General features: G+C 42.6%; 1 protein-coding gene across 7 annotated transcripts in view; it reads left to right on the top strand.

The window, feature by feature from the left end:
• Positions 1-23,068, top strand: part of CTNND2 (catenin delta 2) — a 1,263,346-nt gene extending 1,240,278 nt beyond the window's left edge. For 4 of the 7 annotated variants that reach the window (XM_019483895.2, XM_019483890.2, XM_019483893.2 and 1 more), the window contains 4 exons: positions 7,395-7,526; positions 17,959-18,018; positions 20,261-20,334; positions 21,903-23,068. In XM_019483895.2, coding sequence (XP_019339440.1) covers positions 7,395-7,526; positions 17,959-18,018; positions 20,261-20,334; positions 21,903-22,163 — 527 coding nt within the window. In that variant the 3' untranslated portion in view covers positions 22,164-23,068. The remainder of the gene's footprint in view (positions 1-7,394; positions 7,527-17,958; positions 18,019-20,260; positions 20,335-21,902) is intronic. The other 3 variants (XM_019483892.2, XM_019483894.2, XM_059728600.1) reach the window with 2 other exon arrangements.
• The last annotated feature ends 2,556 nt before the right edge of the window (positions 23,069-25,624 follow it).

Here is a 25,624-nt window from a genome sequence, read left to right as displayed (position 1 = left end):
CCCGCCCCACAGCACACAGAGCTCATACTGAGCGAGGTGGGGAAACCCTCCATAAGACCTCCCAAAAGCCCCCCAGACCATGGGCAGCCTGTGGATTGCAGGGTGGGCACTGCCCCCCATATCTGCTCCAGCGGTGTGGCCCATGCCACCGCCACTCTTCCAGCACCAGAGCTGGGGCTGCAGCTGGTACCCCTGCCAGCCCGGAGACTCCCAGCAACCTCCATAGGTAGTTTTCTTGCTGCTTTCCACCTGACTACCTCTTATGGATTTCCTGCCCCCACCCCCTGCCATTTGTACTGGGGGAGTTGGGGGTGGAGGATCTCAATTATACAAGGTTGGGGTGGGGGAACTCTTGGGACACTCTTTCCTGCCTAGAAATTGGAGCTGAGAATGTGACAAGTTGGAAGACACGAGTGATTTCTCTCTCTCTCTTCCCCGTGCCTCCCCCCACCCTTCTCCTTTCAAAATCTTGCCCTAAGTAGCTCCCATTTCTGTGGTTCAAGGAAGGAGTCTTTCTTTGACTAATATATGGGGCTTCTCTCTCAGAGTAAGTAGTGAAAACCCTAGTACCACTTTTCAGTCTACCATTAGCAGACAGTTTTATGCCTGCTTCTAATAAAATCTCTGCAGGAGTCCACTTCTGGATTTGAATAATTGCTAGAAAGCTGTTGTTCTGGTGTAGGAGGATGGATGTAGTTCCTGCAGGGAACAGAGAGGCGGTTATGTCTTGTCATTTGATTGTGTACAAGAAGCAGCATGTTTAACATGATGAGGAGTATGTGAAATAATGTGGATTTTGATGCCTTAGCCTCCTTTGAAGCTGTGTGCTACATGCTGTCCTGTTGCAGTCTGGTGAGGGATGCACATTTCAAAGCCATATTCTGATTAGCTGATTGGGTGTTTTGGATGACATTGCATTTCTAGGGAATGAAATTAAGGGAAGATAGGCACAACATTGGCCCTCTTCCAGTCCTCTGGGATTTCTCCAGAGGCCCATGATTTTTGATAGACCTTTGCCAGGGGCTCTGCGATTACTTTAGCCAACTCTTGTAGCACTCTTGGGTGGAATTCATCCAGTCCTGCTGATTTATATACATCTAATTTCTTTATTTGATCGTACACCAGTTCTATGGCAATGGTGGGAATGGTGTCAATCCTGCCTTGCTTGTTCTGTGCCCTACCTGGCGTGTTGTTCCCCTTGGTCCTGTGAAAGACTGAGGCAAAGTAGTCGTTTAGGAGTTCTGTTTTTTCCTGAGTGGCAGTGACCAGGTAACCTGAGGCATTGAGCAGCGGCCCCACACTCCTATTAGTTTTCCTTTTACTTCCCATGTAGCTAAAGAAGGACTTCTTGTTGTCCTTGATTCTTGTAGCTAGTTTTAGTTCAGTTTCTGCCTTAGTTTCTTTGATCAGAACTGAGGTAAAGTACTTGACTTGGTTTGATTTTTTTCTATCCATTTTTGTGATGCTTTTTGATAAATTCTTGGGGTGACATCTTTTAGCCCTGCTACAGGCAGTAAAAGGTCTCCCTTTTAATTAAGGGGAGGCAGGATTTCACTCCTGACCTTGAATGCTAGCAAGTCAAGGCAGAACTCTTAAGTGACCTACTATTTAATAAACCAGACTTGTCACTCTTCACTTCCTGATCATGCAGTGCAAGTTACTATTTTTTAAATTAAGTGCTTGTGTCATTTTCTGAACAAGGAGCTAGGTTTGATTAACCAGTGGTCCTTCAACATTCTGGTCTGTGATCAACAAAATAGCCAAAATGTCTACACTTGACCAGCCCTACTGATATATTAATTGGAGTATGCTAAAAATAGCTATTGAGTTGAACCTGTTATGGATATATAAAAGTTGGCTAGAAAAGAATGTGTCAAAATGTTTCTCTGCTTTTCATTAAAATATCCTGCTAATTTTTTTTCACCCAAATTGTTTAGCTGTGTGTGGATGTAAAACATTCCACAACTTCATTCCATGGACTGAGAAACGTAACCCTGGCTTTTTTCGTCATGTGCCAAAGGGCCAAAGTTTTTGGCCTCTGCCTATCTGTCTTGAGAGGAAACATGGGGATCTCTTCTGATACAGAAAAGTAAATGCCAATATTTGTAGAAAACTCCTGGTGCTATTCAAGTGATTATATTTAGCATCTCTCCTAAGTCTTGCTCAGACTTACATATCTAAAATAGCTAATTATTATTATAAAAGCCTGTCTTCAATACACATACAGTCCTTATTTAGTTCGGTGGTGGGAGTTGTACATATTTATACCTGGGGTGAATTTAGAATTGAAACCAAGCGTACAGAGGAAACCGGGTCCAATGTGGTTTTATTCATAAATTCAGTATGCACTTTGGGGCCACTTTGTCTAAAAAAAAATCCTCAGCATGCTGAGATTTTGGAAATCTGGCCACTTCTGTCCACATCCAAATGGGAGCTGAGCTCTGAGAAAATTTAACCATAAAAAAGGTAAAAAATGGCTCATTTGTTTTTGGTAACACTGTAGCTTTACAGGAAGCATAGTCTTAATATGCTTGATATATTTCCCTCAGTGTTGTTCCCTGCTATGTGTGTGTGTGATTTAATTAGTCTATAAGGTGCAAATCTACATTGCCTTTTGAAAGATAGTCCCATAAAAACTTTGATATGTCAACGTTTGGTGGCCTCGTTTTGTGCATGTTGGAATTGTTCTGAAGGGAGCTTATACCTTTTTTATTGAATCTCTCTATCTTGGGTCAAATCTCCTGTCTCTAAAGACAGACTTAGTGAGATTCCTGAGATATTTGGGGATAAATAACTACAAGGGAAGGTGCTGGCAAAGTGCAGGTGTTGTACAAGAAAGGGTTGTGCAGTAGCTGTTGGCATAGCACTTCTAGCCAGAGGCTTCTCTTTACAAAGGGAATTGGTTAATGCAACTTGTGAATTTTGTTGCATTGAAAATGGCAAAATAGCTACAAAAGACTTAGGAAGATCACATTAACAGATGTTCAGTTCCCTCCAAATACCCTTGTGCTTGATGCTGGTTTGCTCCCAGCTGGAGTAAGCATGGAGTGCAGTCATGAGGGTTTTGCCATGGAATGATCAGCAGTCAAAATTGTTTTACCACCAGAGACCTCATCAAGTGTACCAGGCCAATACAAGAGCTTTGTCTCACTGGCTGCATTCAGGGAGAACAATTCTATCGACATCCCTTTAATAGAGATTTAACCGTGAATATCCCTTGGTGACAGATTGGCTGATTTCTAGTTAGATCTAAAAACACAAAAGTGAAGCTGCCTAGAATTAAGTACATTTCTGATAATATTTCTACACCTTAAGCAGTTTTATTTATTATTAAGGGTTTTTTCTTTGGGATTTCCAGCTGGATAGCAAAAGAAAGAGATTAAGTTTGATTATTTTTCTGCTAAACCAATGATTTCCCCATATTAAGAGCCTGATTTATAAACAGCAAAAAGCCTGCTATTAGCTGGAGCAATAGCAGCAGAGAAAATTTAGATTGGAGGTGAGAAGGAGGGACCTAATAGCCCTTTCCAGCCCCCTGTTGACTGCCTATGTTGTGATGATGTTGAATCAGCACCGTATTAAAAGCAGCTGCTATTTGTCTATCTATCAGGGCTCTGCTCCTAGACTGACTGTCATTAACTGTGGGATTAAAGAGCCCGGTCTACCCTATCATGGAGTAGACTTCAATTCCACAACTTCTTAGAGGCATTTCCCATTCCAGGGGTAAGACTAGAAGGTGTTCTTCTGCATGAAACCATTTCCGCCCAGCAGCTCCTACAACCAAGCTGGTTCCATACATATTGGAACCTACCTTTCCTTTGGATTAAACCAGCAAGTTTGAGAGGGAAACATTCAGAGACGATCCAAGCAGGGTGCGGGGCCCCGGACAAATCATCCTATATGGGGCCCCACCCCCAGATGTGAGGAAGCCAGTGGCAGATTCAGCGGGGGGGAATGCCAAGCGGTCAGTCACCTCAATTTGCACCCCCCACCCCCCTCAGGAGCAGCCCAGGGACATTGGTGTGCAGGCAGCTCACTTTCTCCATATACACTGCCCAAACTTTCACAACATGGAGAGGTCATTCGAGCTTTGCTTTATCTTTCAAGCAAGAATTACATCAGCGAATTGATGTCTCACTTGGCATAATTCTATTGTCTCATGAGACCAACAGGGACCTACCACTAGAGGAACAAACCCCACTTCATTGCTAGTCCAGGAAAAAATAAATCCTTCTCGCTCTTTGTTCCTTTGAAGACTCATTGTGCTTTTGAATGGGTAAAAAGAAAAATTCTTAAAACCAGATTGATTTAATCCATGTAAAAGTACATATGACCAATAGTAATGGAAAAGAATATACCACAATTTATTTTTCCTGGTAGAACAAAAATCAGTTGATGTATTGAGTTGGGGAATGGATACTAAGGCTCTGTGAAGCTTTTATCCCTGTTTTGATTCAGCGGAGATTTGGCCCGATTCAATGGCTGAATCTCCATATCCAAATTGAATCAGAGGACCCTTTAATCGCTTTGAATCAAATCGGAACCTTCCAAATTAATTCAGAGAGATTTGGAGATTTGGACATAGACACAACTTTAAATGTTTTTTCTACATACCTCTAGGAAGCAAGGGCTTGTGAGTGCTGCAATACTGGGGTGCATGGAGTGCCCCACAGAAGTGTGGGGGGCTCCCCAGCACGCTCGGCAGCAGACCCAGAAGTGGACAGAACTACTTCTGATCCACTTCTGGGTCCACTGGGGAGTGTGCCAGGGGGCTCTCCATGCCCCAGTGGCTCAGTGACTGGTGCCTCCTGGGTCTGGGGAGGCACCTGAGGTCTCCCCGTGGCCGATTGCCAAGCCGGGGTGTCCCAGGAAGATAAGCACTGGGAGAAGGGAGACCTCCCCCCCATAGCGGGCCAGGGTACAGGACAGCCCTCCCCACCATAAAAAGCCCCGAGACCAGGGCAAACTGACCTGTTTCAGGTAATGGAAGAGCGGACACGATGCACCTGCTCCAAATGGCTGTGCAGTTTGTGAGCTGCACCTACTTCCAGCTTGAGCCGGCATGAGCCAGTGACGTCATCCCCGAAGGCTGCCTAGCAAGGATAAAAGCTGGCACCAAGGGAGACACAGGGGGAGTGTTGCAGGGGAAGGACTCTGGAGGCACTTCTCCCACCAGGCAGCTGCTACGCCAGGGGACGCTGAGGGATTCCGAGCGGGGCACCAGGGAGAGCCTCCAGCAGAGGCAAGAGCAGGGGAACACATCGAGGGACACCGAAGACTGTAAGAAAAGGGGTAGACCAGACACTGCCCTGGATCAAGGGTGAAAGCCTTGTTTTTTTTCTTTCCTTTTTATTTTCCTCTTATCGACCCGGTTATGAAGGGGCTGTTGGATACCCCTTTGAGGACTAGCCCCAAGAGACTCTGAAGCCAGGACAGGGGCACCCCAAAAGGCCCTGAAGTAAGGGCTGGGGGGCAGCAAAGACAATGCTTCAAGAGAGAGGAGGGGTGGTAGATGACAGTCAAAGGGCAGACCTAGTCAAAGCAGTCCGGAGCATCTTGACAGGAGAGAGGTGACACCAGAAGGCGAGCTGGGGAACAGTGGCAGTCATTGCGAAGGCTGGCATGTGGATGGGGTGTAGGGGAGGCAGAGCCCCACAGAGACCCACTGAGGGTCGCAGTGTATCTGAGTGAGCCCACTGAGGGGAAGCCCACCCCTGAAATTACCATCTAAGTTGTGGTAGACGAGTCTCAGGGCTTTTCCCAGGGAGACTGTGGGTTCATTCAGGGAGAGCTAATGCCCACGTCATGGTGGCTCTCAGGCACACGCGCCAAGGTGGCACATGAACACCAACTGGAGACCAGGCAGGCACACAGGGGTTCTGGGCGGGGGGGGAGGGGCCTGCATGCTCCCCAGCAGACCCAAAAGTATACCAGAAGTCCACTTCCAGGTTTACCACCAAACATGTGGAAGTGCCCCCCGCACTCCTGTGCACCCCAGTATCATAACGAACACAAGCCATATTGCTACCTCAAGGTATGTAGAAAAAACTTTTAAAGCTGTGTCTGTGTCCAAATCACTGACTCTCCAAATCAGCATCAAATATTTAGATTCGGATTCAACCAAATCAAATCGGGGACAGTGAGATGAATCAACGTATTGAATCATTGTCCCCGATTCTGGCCGAATCTGAATTGAATAGGACCTGCTTTGCACACCCCTAATGGATGCCGCAAATTACCAAAAAGTGGATTTGTGCAGAATACAAAATACCTGAGGAGAATTTGCTATGGCCTTCATTTTGTTCAGGGTTTTGATGCTAAATTTTGGGAGAGGTGAATATTTTAGGTTCACATATAATCCAACCTCTTTTACCTTTTTAAGAAAGAATGCAAAACTGGTAATTGTCTGAAAGAAAAACCTTTCTATTTTTTAAACTTAACTTTGGGGAAATAAGTCTAACAACTATATTAACATGTCCTAATTAATAACTCAGTAAGTAACATTTCTTAATTTTATTAATAACACTTTGTCATAAAACATTAATATAACTATTCCCTAAATTCTAGTGGTCAGCACTCACTATAGAAGTGCCCAGAAAATCATGTATTTAAAAATAGTGATCATCTTTAAGAATTTTCTAGTCGCTTTACCTAAGTAAATGCTATTACTCCAGTCTAGGCAAACATGCATTTGAAAAGCAGTTTGACAAGAAATCTCAGAAATGTTAGAACACATCAAATACAAATTATTTGTAACAAGTAGTTTTGTAGATGCTGGGTTTTTAATGGTAGTTGCTGTATATAGGAATCATTATAACCATATTACCAACATCAGATTATTTCAATTATTTTCACGTATTGAGCATTTATCTGTATGTTTTCCATGAAGATTAAATTTTTCTCATTACCATTACACAGTTCCTGTTAATATTTAAGTAATGACATGAGGAAACTTTTAATAACAGTTTTGGTTCTCTCGGTTGATGCTTATAAATGGCTTTTCAATAAGGGAAAAACTGACTATGTAGGGAAAAATGAAACTGCCTATGATGTAAAATATTGACAGATTCACAAAGAAACAGAAAAGTGAAAGCAAAAAGTATAGTTTTCTTGCAAATATTTTTCTAGTATGATCATGTCAGATGGTGCTTGTAAACAAAACTGTAAATCAAAATATGCAGACAAAAATGCAGAAATGCATTCAAAAGAAATACGTTTCTCCTACATTTGAAACAGAAGCTCTTCTAACCTCCTCCCAAATTCATTCTGTCATCTATGCATTTCACTCACCTTAATTACTGTATACTAATAAATGTAACTATTAGTACATTAGCTATCTCAGAGGTTATTCAGTAACATGAGTAGAGAAAAATAATTTTGTTTTTATTATCTAGTAAGTGCCCCTGCCTCACCTCGGGAAATGATCAATTTAAAAGAAAGGAAAACAGACTATGAATCAACTGGAACAAATGCCACTTACCATGGAAATAAAGGAGAACACACTTCCAGGAAAGACACCATGACAGGTGAGATTAGGCTTACACATCACAAATATAAATCAATTGTGATAGACACATTTTCTAGGCTTGGCTGAATTTACTGAGACAGAGAAAGGGATCAACTTTTCTGATGTTTCAATACTCCACAGATATAGCACTGAAACTACTAATATTCTTGTGAAGTACAATTCTTTATAAAAGTCATAGGAAAAGATAAAGATGCGTATGCACTCTTGATGTGGTACCATATGAACTCCACCATTGTTACAATGATTCCATCTATTTGGGGTTGTATAATTCTACATAAATATTTGTCTGTATATTTTTCATCTGTATGTAAATGAAATAGTGCCTGATTTTGAATGTAACAACTCTCAATTGTAGCCTGAGGTGCAGAAAAGTAGCCAGTATGATTCCATTTTTCAAGTCCAAAGACTTTTTTTAATGCCTCATCATTTCACAGCGGGAGAAGGAACTCTGTCCTAAGTGTAATAGTTGTTCATAAATACTTCTTTTAATAAATGCTTTGTGTTTGATTTGCTAGATACTTATTTTCTTTTTAAGCAAAATACGGAAATCCAAATTGCATCAGCATTTGAAAGCATGATGTTACAGGCTATCGACAGAAAGTACACATAAGTGTATCAGAAATGTAAAAGTGATCAGAAATGGTTCAAATCTTTAACACAACAGAAATTCAGTGCACATAAACCATTTCCAAAATGGCTGGAACCAGTTTAAGATCAACCTGGATGGATATAGTATCAGACTTACCTATTTACGTTAAATCGGTTTATTTGAACTTCTGTCTCAGATCCCCTCCAGATTCAAGTTAACTCACAGTCCCCCAGCATCCCAGGATGCTTTGCACCTCCCCCTGCAGCCCTTCTCCCCCCTTGCATGGTGGGCGGGCTAGTCTTGGCCCAAGCTGTCTGCTCCAGGTGAGCAGGGAGGCATGTTCTAATGCCTCCTAGCTTCTGGCCTAGGATGCTACAAGCATGTGGCTGCGTTTCCTGGATCAAAAGTGAATATCTGTTCACTTGCTTATTGGTTCAATCTATGCAGTTTAGACTAACCTGTGGAGATTGAAGGATTTGGCCTCAGGCTTTTTTACTGTACTTAGGTACAGTATCTAATGGCTGCTTCCATACTGAACGTTGTCTAGCTTTCCAGCACCGGAATAAATAAATTCTCATGTAGCAGCCATTACTGTGAGCTTCACCAGGGATTTGTTTACTCTGTTATTTATAATCTCACAGCACTGATTTTCTCTCTACCCAGTTTTTCAGTGGAGGCAGTTGTGTAATTTATGTGTAAGGCCTTTTCTCTCCTCATGAACCAAGTATGCCCTAAACTTAGCACTTTGAACTGTTGTATGCTTTGAGCTAATCTTACACCCTAATCAACTGTTCATCAAACTTCCTGGAAGTCTGTTCCTGATTCCTGTTACTTTGTTCCTGATTCCTGTCAGTATCAATTATCAGTGCCTTAAGTAATCTATTTTGCATAGGCACAATGGGACTCTCTGTTCTAGGTGCTGTTTCAATGCAAGTCATACATTCTAACCAGGAGTAGCCCCACCTTTTGTATTATTGTATTATCTTGTGGCGTTGTAGAGGTCTCTTGGTGCCTGTTGGTTGTTCCCTCCTCTCTACCTGCAGAGGTATTGGAGGATTGTACTGAGTTCTCTTCCAAACTCCTGTTCTCATTTAGGACACTATCAGCATGCTAATTGAATACTAGGCTACATTCTTTGTCCCAGAGCTTGCATTTAAGATTTGAAGCATTGGTTACCAAGTGCTATATAGTACTTGGTAACCAAAAGCCTACAAACCTCTGTCTAAATTTGCATGAAGAAGCAATAAAGAAGATGAGTTAGTATCCAAGAGGAGGAGAGGTTTGTGTCCAACTATCATTGTACTCTATCATGACCTTGGACACATTCATGAAGGCTAAATACAGACCGTCAAAAAGCCCAAGGCTGAATAAATTAAATCTTTGCAGGTTACTCTAAACTGCACAGATTAAATTAAAACAGAAGTGAACAGACATTTACCTTTGATTCAGGAAATGCAGCTGCATACATACAGTGGCTCAGGCAAGAAGCTGTGGAGTGCTACAGCATGGCTCTCTGTCACTTCCTCTTCCTGCTGCCCCCAAGGTCTCTGGGATTTGCAGTCCAGAATTACAGCAGTAGGACTCTGCAGGATTGCTCATCACTTCCTCTTCCTGCTTCCAGGTGCCTCTGGGATTTGTAGCCCACAGTTGCAGCCAGCAGTAAGTTTGAGTGGCGGAAGGGGTGTTTAACCCTCTCCCTGGCCCCATACCCTAGCTGGTGTTTGCTTGGGGGTAGGGGGGCAGTATACCCCCCATATCCTGGGCTGCATCCCCAGCCAGGCTTGCTCCCACTCCTACCCCTTTGTCAGCCAGCCCTCACTGCTCCAACTATGGAGCAGAGGGACTGGGCCACCCCTGCTCTTTGGAGAAGACAGTATAGCCCAGTTGAGGGCTGCAAAACATTCTGTGATGCTGGGACTCTGATTTAACTTGTGCCAGGAAGGGGTCTGGGACAGAAGTTTTATAAACTGGTTTGACCCAAATCAGTTAATTCTGATACTACATTCAACCAGGTTTATCTTAAACCAGTTTCAACCATTTTGAAACTAGTTTATGTGCATTGAACTTCTGTTCTGTTAAGATAGGGACAGACATTCAAAAAGTCTGAGCCTGAATTGATTCAATCTTTGCAGGTTAGTCTAACCTGGCTAGGCTGAACCGGTTTGTAACTGGACAAACATTCTCTCTGGACTGAGGAAATACAGGCACATGCCTGCAGTGGCTCAGGCTAGAAGCTGGGAGTGTAGAGCAGCCCGCCCTTCCCTTCTACAGTACTGAGCCTAGGGGCGGGGCATGGCCAGGCCCCAACAGGACCTCTTATTAGGCAGGTCTGCCTGCACCATCCCAGGCTTTTCCCTACTGGCTTCTCAGGGGGTGGGAGTGCTGCCAAACTCCAGCCCTCTGCTAGCATTCTGAGGCAATGGGGGGTTGTGCAATGCATGCATCTGTTGATGATATGGAGCTTTTCAATCTCCCTCTCCCTGATTCTTTATAGTGTCTACAGCAAACTGACAGGTGAGCAAACAAGCAGAGGGCTGATAATAGTGTTTATCACCTCATCAGCAAAACAACAGTCTCTCTCCATTAATTCAAACTCTTCTTAAACAGCTCAACAGCTGACCTATTGAGTAGCTCCAAAAAGCCCTAAGCGGTCACTGTTCTATCTGCCTGTCCCAGTGAAATTGGAGCCACTCACACACAGAGACACCGCTCAATGTTAGCTAGCATACCACATGCCTAGGGTCCATGGGGTTAGGGTCTGTGGAGTGGGAGGTAGGAAGGAAGGAGAGGGGGATCCATGCTTATCCAGCAAGTAGCAAGGGCAGGGAGGGAAGGGCAGAGGAAAGCCAGGCAGACAGTGCTGTACCTACCTGTAGTCTCTGCCAGAGCTCCGGCCAGGGAGCACAGGGGAGGAGCTAGCCCTGCTGTGGAGCAGAGAGCTCCACCCAGCCCAGAGAGCCTGCCAGGATGCTGAGGGAGTCTGGTTTATCTTAAACCAGCAAGAAGTCTGGGACAGACATTGCATAAACTGGTTTGACACAGATCAGTTAAGTCTGATACTACATTCAACCAGGTTTATCTCAAACTGGTTTCAGCCATTTTCAGACTGGTTTATGTGCACTGAACATCTCTTCTGTTACAGGTTTAAACCAGATACTGATCACTTAAACTGGTTTATGTGTAACTAGCTGAAGAGGTCAGCCACTGTGACATATCAGATCAGCAAAGGATACACTATTTCCTTCTAAACATATCAAAATTTGCAAATGTAGGGTCACTAGGGAGGGCATTTCCTGGCACTTGGTGACACATTTTTCTCATGGTCTTTGTGCATTCTTTTTTTTTAAACCCATCCTTCCTTTCATTTAACATTTCTCTCTTTCTTTCTCTCCCCATCTCTCTTTTTCTCCAGTGGCTCACATGCCACTGTGAAATTACTTTACACACACTGTGTAATTAAAAATGGACTTCATGCTTCACTTTCTCTCTTTCAAGTTGCCAAATTTCTACATTTGGTCCAGCATTGAGTTAAGTGTCATTTGAAGGACAAATGAATGGAGAAAATAAGTCTTACTAGCTCAACATTTTGATTGCTGAGTTGTGTGGCAAATATATAGATTATCTTTACAAAGTATTTAGCTGTTATCAATGAAATGCAAGAAGCCACACCAACCTTGCAAAAGAAATTAGATGAATTGGACAGGAAATATTTTAATTAAAAAATTTAAAAAACAACCTCACATAGTTTTAACTGTGAGATATCTATTTGCCTATACTAGGTAATTTCTTATGTTTGTTTGAATTAAAACAGCATACATCACATAGGTGGGAGTTTCTGTAACAAGTTGCAAGGATATATCACTTTGGGAAGCACTTATGTATGACTAAAAATAAATAATACGCTGTAGGCAATGAATGCATTGGATGAAGAATGGTTTATGTTCAAATAAGTGTTTTTTTTCACTTGAGCATGGATCTACACATCCCCTTTATATGGTGACAAAGTGAAAAATGCATTGTACAACATATATAGGCAATATCCCACTAATTTTTAGACTTAAATATCATGCATGTTTACCTGTTGTCCCAGATTATCCATGGCTATCCCAGTTTGTACAAAACCGTTCCTAGATTATGGTCCTAGGTAATATCTAATATCCTGTAACCTGCTGGTTGTTGACCTAAAGAGGTGTTTTTTAAGAATTGCTGTTTTAATGCCAAAAAGGGTATATGTAGGGAAGCCCATAATGAAACCTGCTGAAAAGAGAGTAGAAACTATAAATTGATTATTTCAATATTGTAAAAGCCTTAATCTGTCTGTCTGTCTGTAACACTTTATTTGGGCTCTGGTAGTGCGAAGAAGCATTCAGACAGGTGGCAACGTGCCGCTATGTTGGCAGGTACACAGGGAATGGAGCGGTGGGGTGAGGCCAGCATAGCTGGCCTCGTCCCCTTGCCCTGCTTCCTGGAGGCAACAGCAACAGAGCAAACAGAATGGCAACAGCAATTGAGAGGACCAGTGCTGGCTTTGGCCTGCCCCTAAACCCTCCTGTTATCCCTGTGTGCAGGGCCGACCCAGTGGTGGTGGGGGAAGGAGCTGGCACGCCGCAGTGGTGGCACTGGTAGCGGGGGAAGGGGAGGAGTGAGCCGAGGTCCGACGCAGGGGGTGGGAGCGGGCCCAACATGGCAGTGTGGGGGAGCAGCAGGCCTGGCCCAACGCAGCAGTGGCTGGGGGAGAGAGGAGCAGACCTCCTCCCCTGCTTGGGCCTGGACCCACTCCTCCCCCATCCCCCCTCCCCTGCATCAGTCCCAAACGCGCTCCTCCCATCCCTCGGCTGCCACTGGGTCAGCCCAGGCCTGCTGCTTCCCCCTCTGCCACCATGGCCTGCCTTCTCCCCACCCTTGGGCCCAGTTCTCCCCTGCATCGGGCCCAGGCCTGCTTCTCCCCTTCCCCCGCCACTGTGGCGGGGAGGGGGAGGGGATCAGGCCCGGACCCCAGGCAGCAGGAGGGAAGGGGGGAGCAGGCCCAGATGGCAGCGCAGGGACACGAGGCTCCATCCCTGCCTGCTCCCCTGCCCCCGTCATTCTTGATGGGCAGTCGGCTAGTCTAAATAGAAAGATACTGTATAGATTAAATAAACAGCTGCAAAATCCCATGATTTTTATGAGGACAGCTAAGAGAAGAAGGGTAACAAAATCAGGGTACTAATTTCCCTCTTTTGATTCAGGTTTCTGACATCTTGCCATCGTTGAAGTCCCACTTCACAACTAGCAAGCTTTTGATGACTGGAAAATAATAAACTGTAAAAATGACATTATCACCATATTTAATTTTATAAAGGAGGAAAGTAAATGTGAATGGCATAAATGATTTTCAGCCATTGCACTCTTAGGCCTCCTGCAATGGGATCTAATGCGCAATCCACACAATCACGCCTCCTGCCATGCCACATGTGCCTGACAAGAGGCTTGATTGTGGGATCACACATTAGATCCCATCATACCTTATTGCCAGTACAGGGGGAACCTGATCCTGGCCTCCCCCTGCACTGCCAAGAAGCAAGCTCCCACAGCTGGGAGCCCCCTCAGCTGTGAGGAGCTCCCAGCCATGGGAATGCCCCATATATCCCCTCTGCTGGGAGACACAGACACTGTGATCTCTCAGTGCTGGGGGTGCATGAAACCCCTGTGGCTGGGAGTTCACAGGAGCCATGATCTTCCAGCACTGGGGGTTTCATGCACTGCTGAGGCTGGCAGACCACAGCTGCTGCATCAACCAGTCCTGGGGGTTTCATGCACCTGTGAGGCTGGGAAATAGCAGCAGCTGTGATCTTCCAGCCTTGGAGCAGCTGGGGTCTCCCAGCCTAAGGACTCCATGCACTCCCAGGGATGGGAGATCACAGCCAGAACCACCTGGGTTTCAGCACCGAGAGGCATGATGCTAGGACTCAACATCCACAGCTTCAGGACTCTGGGTCCTGGCAGCTGTGGGGTGCTGCCAGGACCCAGAGTCAGCAGCAGCTGGGGCTTTGCATCCCCTTATTTGCAGATCTCCCAGCCCTGGCTGGGCATGGTGTGCTCCTGCAGGTGCTGACAAAGCTCCCAACCCCAGGGGAGATCCTGCTACATGTGTAAATTAAAGCTGGATAGCAACCAGCTGTGAAGTTAGTACACATTTTTTAAGTCTACCTTTATAGCTGGTTGGGGGGGTTTATTGTGTGATATGTACATTCCACGTGTAGCTAGTCTCAGTTAATTACACGATTAACCAGTTTATTGTGCGATACGTATAATGTGTAGAGCGGGGCTTAGGGGAAGATGAGTCTTTAACATGCTGTCCCCAGATTATTTTAGGCAGGAGACAGGGAAGGGCAGCACCTTGAACAAGTTAATTTCTAAGATGCCACCCTGCCCTGCTTTCTGCCTGATTTCAGACTCACACAGCTAACTACCTCTCTCTACTCTGAGATTACTTTAAGTATCTATTTTCTTTGCTTCTCAGGGTTTAGGTTTACTCATCTATTAGCTTACACCTGTCCCAGCTGCCCTGAAAAAGTACTCTAATCACAAACAGGAAGAAGTGCATCTTAAGTACCTCTCTCCAACTACATCAAAAGAAACCTTTACTTGTTATTTATTATCTTATGTATTATTCTAAGAAACTGCCATATAAAGGAGCATTTTCATATGCCAGTGTCATGTCCTATACTGCACAAGAAGCTAGCAGTGATAAAAAAAAGCGGGCGATCACTGCTGACTGATATGTGTGAGATACTAAATTGTTTTACTTTCCTGCTGTGAACTAGACTTCAGAAAAGGAGCTCTGTTGGGCATCATGGAGGAACCAGAACATGCAACAAATTAGAGGATCTGTTGATTTATCCTCGCTTTTTCACTGAATATCAGACTGTGCTCATGAGGTCATCAGGGTGGTGACTTCTGATTTTAACATGTCTATAAACATGTCCAGAATCAGCACTTTTGGAAAGTGAAACTTGAATGTTAATCTTAAACCACGAATCATAAGATATATGGAAAGGACTTTTTTAGTCAGTGATATAAAACATCTAATTACATCCTTTTCAACGCTGGTTTTAAGGTTATCAGTGCACACTTCTCAGAAGACAGCTGAGGAAAATGATTTGATAACTTTTGACTACTATCATCACAGTATGCTATAAAATAATCAGAATAGTTCAGGTTTATATAGTGTCCTTCATTCCAAGGGACCTCAAAGTCCTTCCCAAACTGTATTGGTCTAGCCATTACCAACTCCCTGGTTTTAACTAGGAATATAGTAACCTCAGCATCAGCAGTACTCATTTTTATTTATGTATTGTTACTACAGATAACACCAGTGTGATAAAATATTAATTTTTAAATCACCTCATCCAACATAAACATTCAGGAGTGAAACAGTTTCAATGTTCTTGCTCCATTTTCTGTGACACCTCACTCCCTAGGGTCACCATACTGCCTTCAGCTCTTCTCTCTGTCTCTTCCTCTCCCGTTTTTCTAATTTGTCTCTCTCCTCTTTCTTCTTTGGATAGTTTTATTACAATATCTCAGTAACTGAGGCCCAAACTACAAAATGCTGATCTATTCATCTCATTTTTTCATTCTCTCTCCCTCCCTATTTGCACTTGCCCTCAGTTTGGATAGCTCTTAGACAGTCATAGTCAACTGTTCATCCAAGCATGGCAGCCTTTACAGCTATTTCTTGATGCCATGGTTCCCTAAAAGGGCTACATGTCAGAAGCAGGCACTGGAGCAGGGCTGTGTGTGTTGCTAGCAGCTATGCAACCTGACTTTTAAATTTCCTCAAGGGATTAAGCTCTCTCAGTGTCTCAAATGAACTAGTCCATGTTTCTGTTTCATGAACTGTTGGCATTTCCAAGCTATTAACAGGCCTTTTTGGTCTAATTATGTTAAATGACTGGCTCCACAATTTGTAAGTGATCTATTTACATATTAAAATAATGAATGTGTGACTGACATATTAATATTGATACCAGTTCCCTCTTAGGGAATAAATTTAAGGTATCCAGCTACCCTATTATGCAAAAAAGGCACCTTCTGGGTATTTCTTCCAGTAGAATTAGCCCATTGCAGTATAGGCAGATTCAGGCCCATGGGTTTTGAATTGGTTTTGAATCAATCCATGAGTACGTATCCTGTGTTGATTGCTTCAGCAGGTAATGCTTCAACTACATGTTTTGCAAATTACACATTCTTGAGGAAAATGAAAAGGATACTGAACATCTGTTCACTGTATCAAACTCTTGGAAGCAGAAGAGGCGCCTGCTGTGTGTATCTTTCAATGTGACTAGTCCATTAAGGGATGAGTAGTAATTGAATCCTTTAGATTTGGAATCCAGCATGTCAGGAGAGCCTGTTCATGGGGGTCCAGCTGTAAATTCTCATTGTGGACAAGACAGTTTTACCTGTGGTAGTCAGGCATCAGAGAATGAAGACTCCCAAAGGTTTTGTGAAGAATTTGAGGAAATTTAGCTAAAGCAGAAAGCTTACAGAACAGATACTTTTCAGGTTATATTTTGCTGCCTGAGGCTGAAAAAGGGATTTGGGGGAGGGGTGTTGCCTTTGAATCCTTATGCAAGAAAATGTATCACATGTACAGCCCATGTGGACATGTGGGTATTAAACAAAAAAGAATCCAAACCAGTATACATGAGGTGTACGAGCAAACCATTAGGTTTCTTCAGATCCTAAACCATGGAGTCCTGGGTCTGGGTAATGAATAAGCCAACTTCACAAAACATCTGGCAGGCAGGTAACTGAGAAGATCAACATGGAATAGATGGTGCCAAAGAAAAACCTGGAATCAAACACAGATACTACCTACCCCAGTATGGCAGATTCCCCCAGTACCAAAGCCTGTAGTAAAACCTCTACAAATTAATTGTGCCACTAAGACATACAGATCCATACAGAGCCAAGACGTCCAGATGCAATGAGTTCGGTGTTCCACACATATGAACAGACTACCTAAAGCCTCAAGGGTAAAACTAGCAAGCCACAAGGACTGGAGATGATGAGCAGCCTAGGGCATGGAGGAAAGATTTGCCATCACCAACTTTGGTAACACACACCCCTCTTTATTCACACCTATGGCCAAAGGCAAGTTTCTGGAAAAACTAGGAGTGTCAATGGGAAAAAGATATCTTCTGTTACCCAGGCAAAGACTGATACTGAGAGCTCTTTACACCTCACCACCACCTACCCAATCTCTTTGTGATTGCTTCCAACTTGTCAATACTGTTAGCTAATGGCTATCAGTCATCTCATGATACCTTTCCCTTTGAATGTCAGTGCTTATTCAGCTAGGGCATAAGTAGTATCTTTAGTTTGCTTCAAGAACATGCCATTATCTGAATCTTGGAAAGCAGCTACACGAAGCAACTCTGTGACTTCTGTTGACCCTCTCACCATTAGCACGGAAGCTAGGTCTGATGTCAAGTTTGAAGAAGCAGTACTTCATTCCATATTTGACTGAGGTGGGTCTTGCACTAATGTACTTCCCATTTGAATCATCCATAAGAGACTATTTGCCAGTCATTCATAGTGGGATTCACACAGTTGTATGGTCTAAGGAGAAAGAACAGCTACTTATCCTTCAGTTGCAAAAGCTCTTCGTAATGTAGTCAGCATGGATCCCATGACCCTACCTCCATCCCCACTGCTTGGAGTCCATAGAAAAATGGGCTTTGAATTGCAAAGGAACTGTGGTAAAAATTGGGGCCTCTCCAATCTTTTGCCCTTTCAGGGTACACATGCCTCTGTGCCAGATACCATTAGTGAAAAACTTCCATCTTGTACACAGGACCTGCATGTGCACCTCTAGTGGGAATCAGACTGACTACATCATCTGAAAGAACCAGGGGTAAGAAACCATTCTTTACTTGTGTTCACTGTGAGTGACCTGCAGCAATCACACAAATCCTGCACTTCTCCTTCTGGAAAATGTTACATTTACATAATTCTTTTTCACATCCATTTGTAGAATATACCTCAGGTAGGGGTCAGGTCATAATTGACCCAAAGGAAACATCTCCTGGCTAAATATGTGCTTGCATGGAAACAGGAGATAGACATTTTTACTGAAAATATGAACAGCTTTGAAGGACAGTGTTTTTCTTGTCTGCAGAAGCGTGGCTTCATCTCAACACTTTCAGGCTTATAACTCAGTTCTCTCAATGATCTTAAATTAACAGCAGGACGGTGATCCTCCCTCACACAGTGGCTGAATCATCTAGATCACTTCATTATGCACAAGTACCAGCTTCCTGGGAACCAACATGTGGATCATATTTAAATCATCTCTCTTCCCTTGCAAACAGTTTTTCCTCATAAGAAAAGCAGCATTGCAGCTTATTTATTAATTTGTATAGCAACATCCAACCTGATCCAAGGAACAAAAGTGCCAGGGGTTTTTAATATACCAATATTAGAGTTGCCATCTGTTAAATGTAGAAATGGTATAAAACAATGTGTGTAGACTAAAATCTATTGCTTGTTGCTATTTGCCTACCAAGTTTTCTTATTGACTTAGGTGTGAAATCCATAGGTTCAGCATAATATTTATGTACAAACACTAACGAGAGTTATACCATATTTACTCAATTTTAAGGTGAGGTATTTTTTCCCTATTTAACATGGGGATAAAGCCCCTCATCTTAGAATTGTGTACAAGGGCAGTTGTGCATTACAGACTTAGGCTGTCACCCCTAGTAAGGGTTAGGGCTATCACCACAGCTGCTGCCTACCCTGCTTCCCTGACCCACCCCCCACCGCCTCTGCACCCTGCCATATTCCCCCTGCAGCCTCTTCCCTCCACCCTGTCCCACACAGCCTCAGTTTCCCTGCCTGACCCTCTCCCTTCCCCCCTTATCCTTGGTCTGCACGGCAGGCTCTCTCCCCATTTTAGCCTGGGGCACTGAGCATAGCCCCAGCCCAGCCCCATAGCAGTGGTGTACAGCCCACATGGGCTTAGCGCTACACTCAGTGCCCCAGGCTAGAACAGTTATGGAGCCTGCCAGTGTGGAAGGGGCAGGAGCAGGAAGTAGAGTTGGGGTGGAAAGGGGAACCAGAGAGGGTGGGGAAAAGTAGGAGGGGGGAACAGAGAGGCTGGGGTGGAGGAGCAGGAGGAGAAACAGAGGTGGGAAGAACGTGGGGCTGGGGCTACAAGGGGGGGCAGACAGGGGGCAGACACAAGCAGGGGGCAAGCTGCTTGACCTTTCCAACTGCCCCCCCCATCTCTCCCCCCCCCCCCCCCCGCAGCAGCAGTGGGGGGGTGAATTAAAAATGACCCTCCAATAATTAAATTTTATACATGAAAAATTATAACAAATCTGCCGTACTCTCAGCCTGTCTCTAAAAGATGCTGATGTATACTGTTTCTAAGAAAAGTACACACACATGCATGCACACACACATACACACGCATGCTCACACAGACATTCCAGCATGAAGTTTAACTTTTTACTGTAAACAGGTCACGGCAGCAGAATGTAGGAAACAACTGGTGCCCTGATCACTTGGGGCATCTATTGTTATAGGCATCCTCCTACTCTAACTGCATAGAACAGATAATGCTAAGGGATTTTTCAGTTACTCCTTAATATTATCGTCATCTTGTACTTATTTTGAACAGCTGCTTTAGCAATCTCTGAGTTGCTAGGCAGCCAAAGTCCACTTCCTGAAGCCATCCCTCCTTCTGATGAACTTGCTTGGCCTGTGTTATAAGCTTTGCTTACCTAAATGCACATCTCTTGTAGGATATCTTTAGTATTCTCTACATCACATGCTCTATATGGGCCATATATTGATCTGCATTTCTATTTAAAATAGTCATTACAAAAGATGGAACAGACTAAATTCTCCCTACCCTATGGTCTCACTCTCACGGAGACTTGTTGTTCTTTCTTTCTTTGTGGTTTCCCTCAAATTGGATTTAAAATAATCAACACTAGGACTCGGGATACATGTTTTACTGTTTGCCTTTAGAAAGCATACCCTGTGCAGTTTATGCTGTGAAAAGGCTTTTAAAAAACAAACAGTTGAAGGAACAGTTCTGGAGAGAAATGTGTCTGGTAAAACTTCTCCCCTTTTGCTTTTCTCTGTAGCTCAAAACACTGGAATCTCAACTTTATACAGGAATTCCTATGGTGCACCTGCTGAAGATATCAAACACAACCAGGTATGTGAGTGCAGTAAAACACAAGTTTCCATGCAGAATATTACAAAGCACTTGTTATTTTGCCAGTCAGAACAAACACAATATGTTCATATAACAGAGAGGTATGGAAAAGCAAGGGCTAAATTCTTGTACAAGTGGTAGCAATTTGTTTGATTTCATAAAGCTTGCGGTCTTCTGCATTAGCAAAGAATTTTGGGATCCATGAATCCAAAATGTATAATAAGTTGTGACAAACATAGGATGCAAACACATGCTGATTATAGAAATGTGATGTAACCTACAAAATGTAAACGTCTCAGGCTCGCAGTTGATGACTCACTCCAGCAGCTCAGTCAGTAGAAGGAACCTAAGTCAGAGGTGGCCAACTTATGCCACGCATGCCACCAGTGGCACGAGCAGCCTCTGTTTTTGGGACAGTGCAGAGTGGGGAAGGGATAGGGTCTTGGTAGCAGATAGGATAGGAAGCAGAAAGCAGAGCAGCAGATCAGGCAAGCACAGGGCAGGAAGCAGAATGCAGAGCAGGTAGAAGAAGGGGATCAGAGTGGCACTCGGGGAGGGTGTGGGTCTAATTCGTGACACTCCTGCCAAAAAAGTTCGCTATTGTGATCCTGGCAGCGTCCACTAGGGCTGTGCGAAATTTCACCGGCTGGTTCATCTCAACACTGTTTCAACTCATTTCGTGCTTGAAACAGCAAAATCGAAATGAAACGAAGGGCTTCAAACAGCCTCAAAACGAAATGAGAGCAGTTGAAATGTTTTGACAGTTTCAAAACATTTTGAGTTTCGAAGAAGCCCGACTGAGTTCCCCTCCCCAGTGCTGCAATGCGCTGAGTTCCCCAGGTGGGCTGAGTTCCCTTCCCCAGTCCAACTGAAATATTAAAACAGCGTCGAAATAGCAAAACTGTTTCGACAAAATGGAATGGAACAGCGTTTTTAAAACAAAACAAAACTTGAAACGAAACACTGTTCTGCTGAAATGGATGTCGAAGCGGAACGCTGCTGTTTCACACAGCCCTAGTGTCCATCCAGTTCCAAGGGTCAAGTGTACACATCCAAAAGAGCACCATCACAGACACTGGTTTCCTTATTTTGGAAACTTTATCAGGAGTGTGAATCCCAAGTTCTGTCCTTTTTTAGAGACAGAGTGAGCCTCTAAAACATTGCTGAGTACAAGTGACTTTTTTTTTTTAGGAACATTACTGAGTCCAAGTGGCTACAAGCCACATTGCTTGGATCCTCCAAGACATTGCCAAACCGTCTGGTTCAAACCCTGAATTGTGACGTTTTTCTCCACTTCCTGTTTAACTGTCTCATTAAGAAAACCAGCTCTTCTATTAGCAGTAGTAACACACAGGAATATAAAACAATTATTTGGAAAAGTAAAGAAAGGTGTGGATTTCATTCAGAAGGACTATGAAAGGGTTTGTGCAATGGCTTTGGTGCTGAACATATTCTTATTTCTAGCCTGATAAGCTAAAACAAGCTTGTTATACTTGCTCCCCTTACATAAATCTCTTGTCCAGTGCTAGCCAGATCTAACATACCAGGTGTATTGTTATCTGTTATAGGTCTCAACACAGCCAGTTCCACAGGAGCCCAATAGAAAAGATTATGAACCATATCAGCCGTTTCAGAATTCGACAAGAAACTATGATGAGTCCTTCTTTGAGGACCAAGTGCATCATCGCCCCCCTGCAAGTGAATATAACATGCACCTGGGACTAAAGTCAACCGGCAACTACGTCGACTTCTATTCAGCTGCTCGTCCCTACAGTGAACTTAACTATGAAACAAGCCACTATCCAGCCTCTCCAGATTCCTGGGTTTGAGGCTTGGGCAAGATACAGAAGCTCCAGGAACTGTGCATGTGCATGCATACCACAAGACATTTTTTTCCTGCAAATTTAGTTTGTTAAAGCCTGTTCCATAGGAAGGCCCTGATAACCAGTATGGAAAATTTAAGAGATTTTAGAAGGCTAAAAGAAATGCAAGTTAAATATGGAAGTAATTAGAAAAAAATATATATATATACAAATATATATTACAGTGTGGGACAACTTTACTGTTGGCCTATAGAGTCTAAAATAACAGTGCTGTGTACTGAATGTGGCTGAAGGAAGGAGGGAGAATATGACAGTGGATGTGGGTCAAGAGTTAAGCACAAGAAACTGAGCAGCTTATGTACTTTATGGGGAACAGCTTCTCACACTTTGTTTAATATCCTCGTTCATTGTGAATCTAGGCTTCAAGTTGCATTTGGGGTTTCCTCTGTACAGCAAGATGTTTCTTGCCTTTTGTTAATGCATTGTTGTAAAGTATTTGATGTACATTACAGATAAAAAAAACAAGTGCATTGTGTATATTACACCAATGCCACAGTGTTTCTTCATCTATGGTTCTAAATATTGCTTCAATTTCAAAATTTTGGAAGATGTATGAATTTCCAGGGTTTTTCTTGTTTTCTTTTCCCCAGTGCGTTTTAACAAAAAACAAAAAAGGAATATTTAGCAGTATTGTTCGTTCTGATATGTGAATTTGTTTGTGGCAACTAAAAAAAAGGCATTCAGCAGTTTCTGACAATTAACATTCATCGTTCCACACTCCTTGTCAACAAAGTGCTTTTTCACTGCCTAAAATTTTAGATGTAGATATTTGAAATAGATTTTTTCATTTATACCAGTTTTCTTTATGATGATACAGTGTTAAAAGAAAATAAATTACAATTGATCTGTCATCCATATTTGCTAAGAATGTCTATTTCCAAGAACTGAACATACAAAATACACATTCTTGCTTGTGTGCATGTACGTCTGTGTGTGCATAATATTCTGTGAGTGTATGTGTGTATGTGTGTGGTGTACAAGTTATTTTCATCTGCTGTTCTCCTTGTTCAAGCTTTATTTTATTTTTTATTTGGTATTTTTTACAGTGGAAACTCCAACATGTAATTTCCCCTCAACCACAGTATTCACCATTGACAGTGATTCCAAACATTAGGCCAGTTCCAAGTAGGAGGTTTCCAAACTTTCATCCATGTCTTCATTCCTGGGGTCATTCCCTTTAAGGGTCCCTTCCTCTCTACAGCCACCTAGAAGAGCAAGAGCTCAAGGCAGATGTGGTGCTTTCTCTCCATCTTCCTGAAGGAAGGGAGTGTGTCAAGTCATAAAGACCCACATGGTTAATTCTTACATCTGGCTGAGGGCCCAGCACTGAGACATTAGGACATTTTTATCATAGCAAAACAAAATCATTCCTCTGACAGAAAACCATTGATCATTTCTTTACAATTTAGAGCGTGGATAAAAATGCTATTAATAAAAGATAGTGAACGCATTTAAAAATGTGAAGCAAAAGGAAGGATCTCCGTGTCCCTCCAGAGTTTAGAATAAAAATTTGATTCTACATTATAAAATATTCACATCATCCAGCTAACAATGTTATAATGTATGGTCTTCACACAATTAGAACCACCATAAGTGGAATATTTGTTAATTACTTAATTTGTTTTAGGATACAAATATTTCTGTGATTATTCACTGTAAGAGTCTCAGCGTTGTTTGAATTATATCCCAGAGGTGGAAAAATCTTTCTCAAATCATTACCTGTACCACAGGCTAGAAATCGTACAGGTTATTGGTGGAAGTATTGTGATGTAGACTTGGTTTATCAGTAACCTAGTGCAGTAGCCGAAACTCTTTGGCAGTGTACAGTGTCTCCTCTTTGTAAACAAGGAAAATTGCATGCAGAAAAAAATTAAATATAAAAGGGAGGGGCACTGTGGGCCAGATGTATATTGAGTTAGATGCAAATATTATTCATAGTTTTGGACACAGGCTGTTTATATTTTCTTTATTAAATTGATTTGAATAAGTAACATTTGCAGTGCTCTTTTGAACAAAGCACATTTTCAGTATTAAAGAACTGTTTTTTATTTGAAAAGAACATACCATAACCCAGAACTTGAAGTGCATCCTGATTAACTATAATCACCAGCCTTCTTCTATCACCTGAAGCAAGTTCCTAAATAGGCCTAAGGCACCCTAGCTACAGCACAAAAGGCAGAAAATTGTTGCAAAATGGGTTTATTTCAATTCTTCAGGCTGTTAAAATGCCCATGTTGCCCTGTCTCAGTTTTCTTAATGAAGCAATTCTCAAATAAGTAATAGATACTGAATTAAAGCCACACAGTGTCACAAGACTCTTTTTGTCCATGGTTTGTTATATTTTGTTTCCATACTTTGGCAGTGGCAAGTACTTAAACTAGTGACATTTGTTCTTGCTGTATTGGGTCTTGGGAAAGTGTTTCTTTCCAGCCCTAGCAATCCAGTGCCAGCTCCCATTACAAATCCAGTATGAAGGATGCATTTTTTTAATATGGGGGGAGGGGGTTAAAAATATTACACCCCATTGCTGTTCCCTTCAGACATGTAATAGACCACAAAAAAAGCAAAAGAGGCAATGTTCCAAAAATGAATAAAATGCATTTGTTGTACTGTCAAATGTTGGACTTTTTTTTAAAACAAGCTTCATATTAGAATCTTGATCAGTGGTGTAGAGCTATCTAAATATCATTGTTTTGTTAAACTGTTCTTTATGGGCTGGAAGGAATGGTTAACCTGTCTCAAGACTAATAAATTTGTACTAACTTGACCAATATTATTTTTTTTCAAAAAAGCAATTAAGTCAAATGTGTATTCAATACTTTAAAAAACAATCTAAATTACTATATTAACACTGAATGTACATTTTTATTTTAAAAAACATATTTCAGCAAAAAAAATTAATGGTAGCATAACATTGCATAAAAGAACTATAAAATTATAGATAGCCAAAAACTGTGTTTTGCTGTACGTGTTGCTAGCATGTACAGAGATTAATTTATATTAACCTTTTTATTATTAAAGTCTACTGTAATGTGGAGTACTGCTGTTCATGATGCAATGTCCTTAAACTTGAAAGCAAAAGTTATGACTCGCTAGTGAGTCGCTTCTTTGTCAGGAACACCGTGTTAAATATTCCCTGCACATGACCTACTTTGTTATTCATTACATAGCTATGCACTTTCACTTCTACAGGTAAAACAATTGACAGGAAAAAATGGAGTATTTTGAGGTTTGGGGGTTTTGGGGGGGGGGGGGGGGGGGGGGAGGGTTGGTCCCAACATGACCCTATATTGCTTCTGACCTAAACCTTTTGTATAGAACAAAACCAACTGAACATGGGAAAGCCTTGATATAAGAGCTCTAAGCCATAGAGTATTCAAATATTTATAACATATTCTGGCCAATGA

The sequence above is a fragment of the Alligator mississippiensis genome, chromosome 5 (assembly GCF_030867095.1).
Source record: "Alligator mississippiensis isolate rAllMis1 chromosome 5, rAllMis1, whole genome shotgun sequence".
In the NCBI taxonomy this organism is placed as follows: domain Eukaryota; kingdom Metazoa; phylum Chordata; order Crocodylia; family Alligatoridae; genus Alligator; species Alligator mississippiensis.
This window is presented reverse-complemented; position numbering and strand designations above follow the sequence as displayed.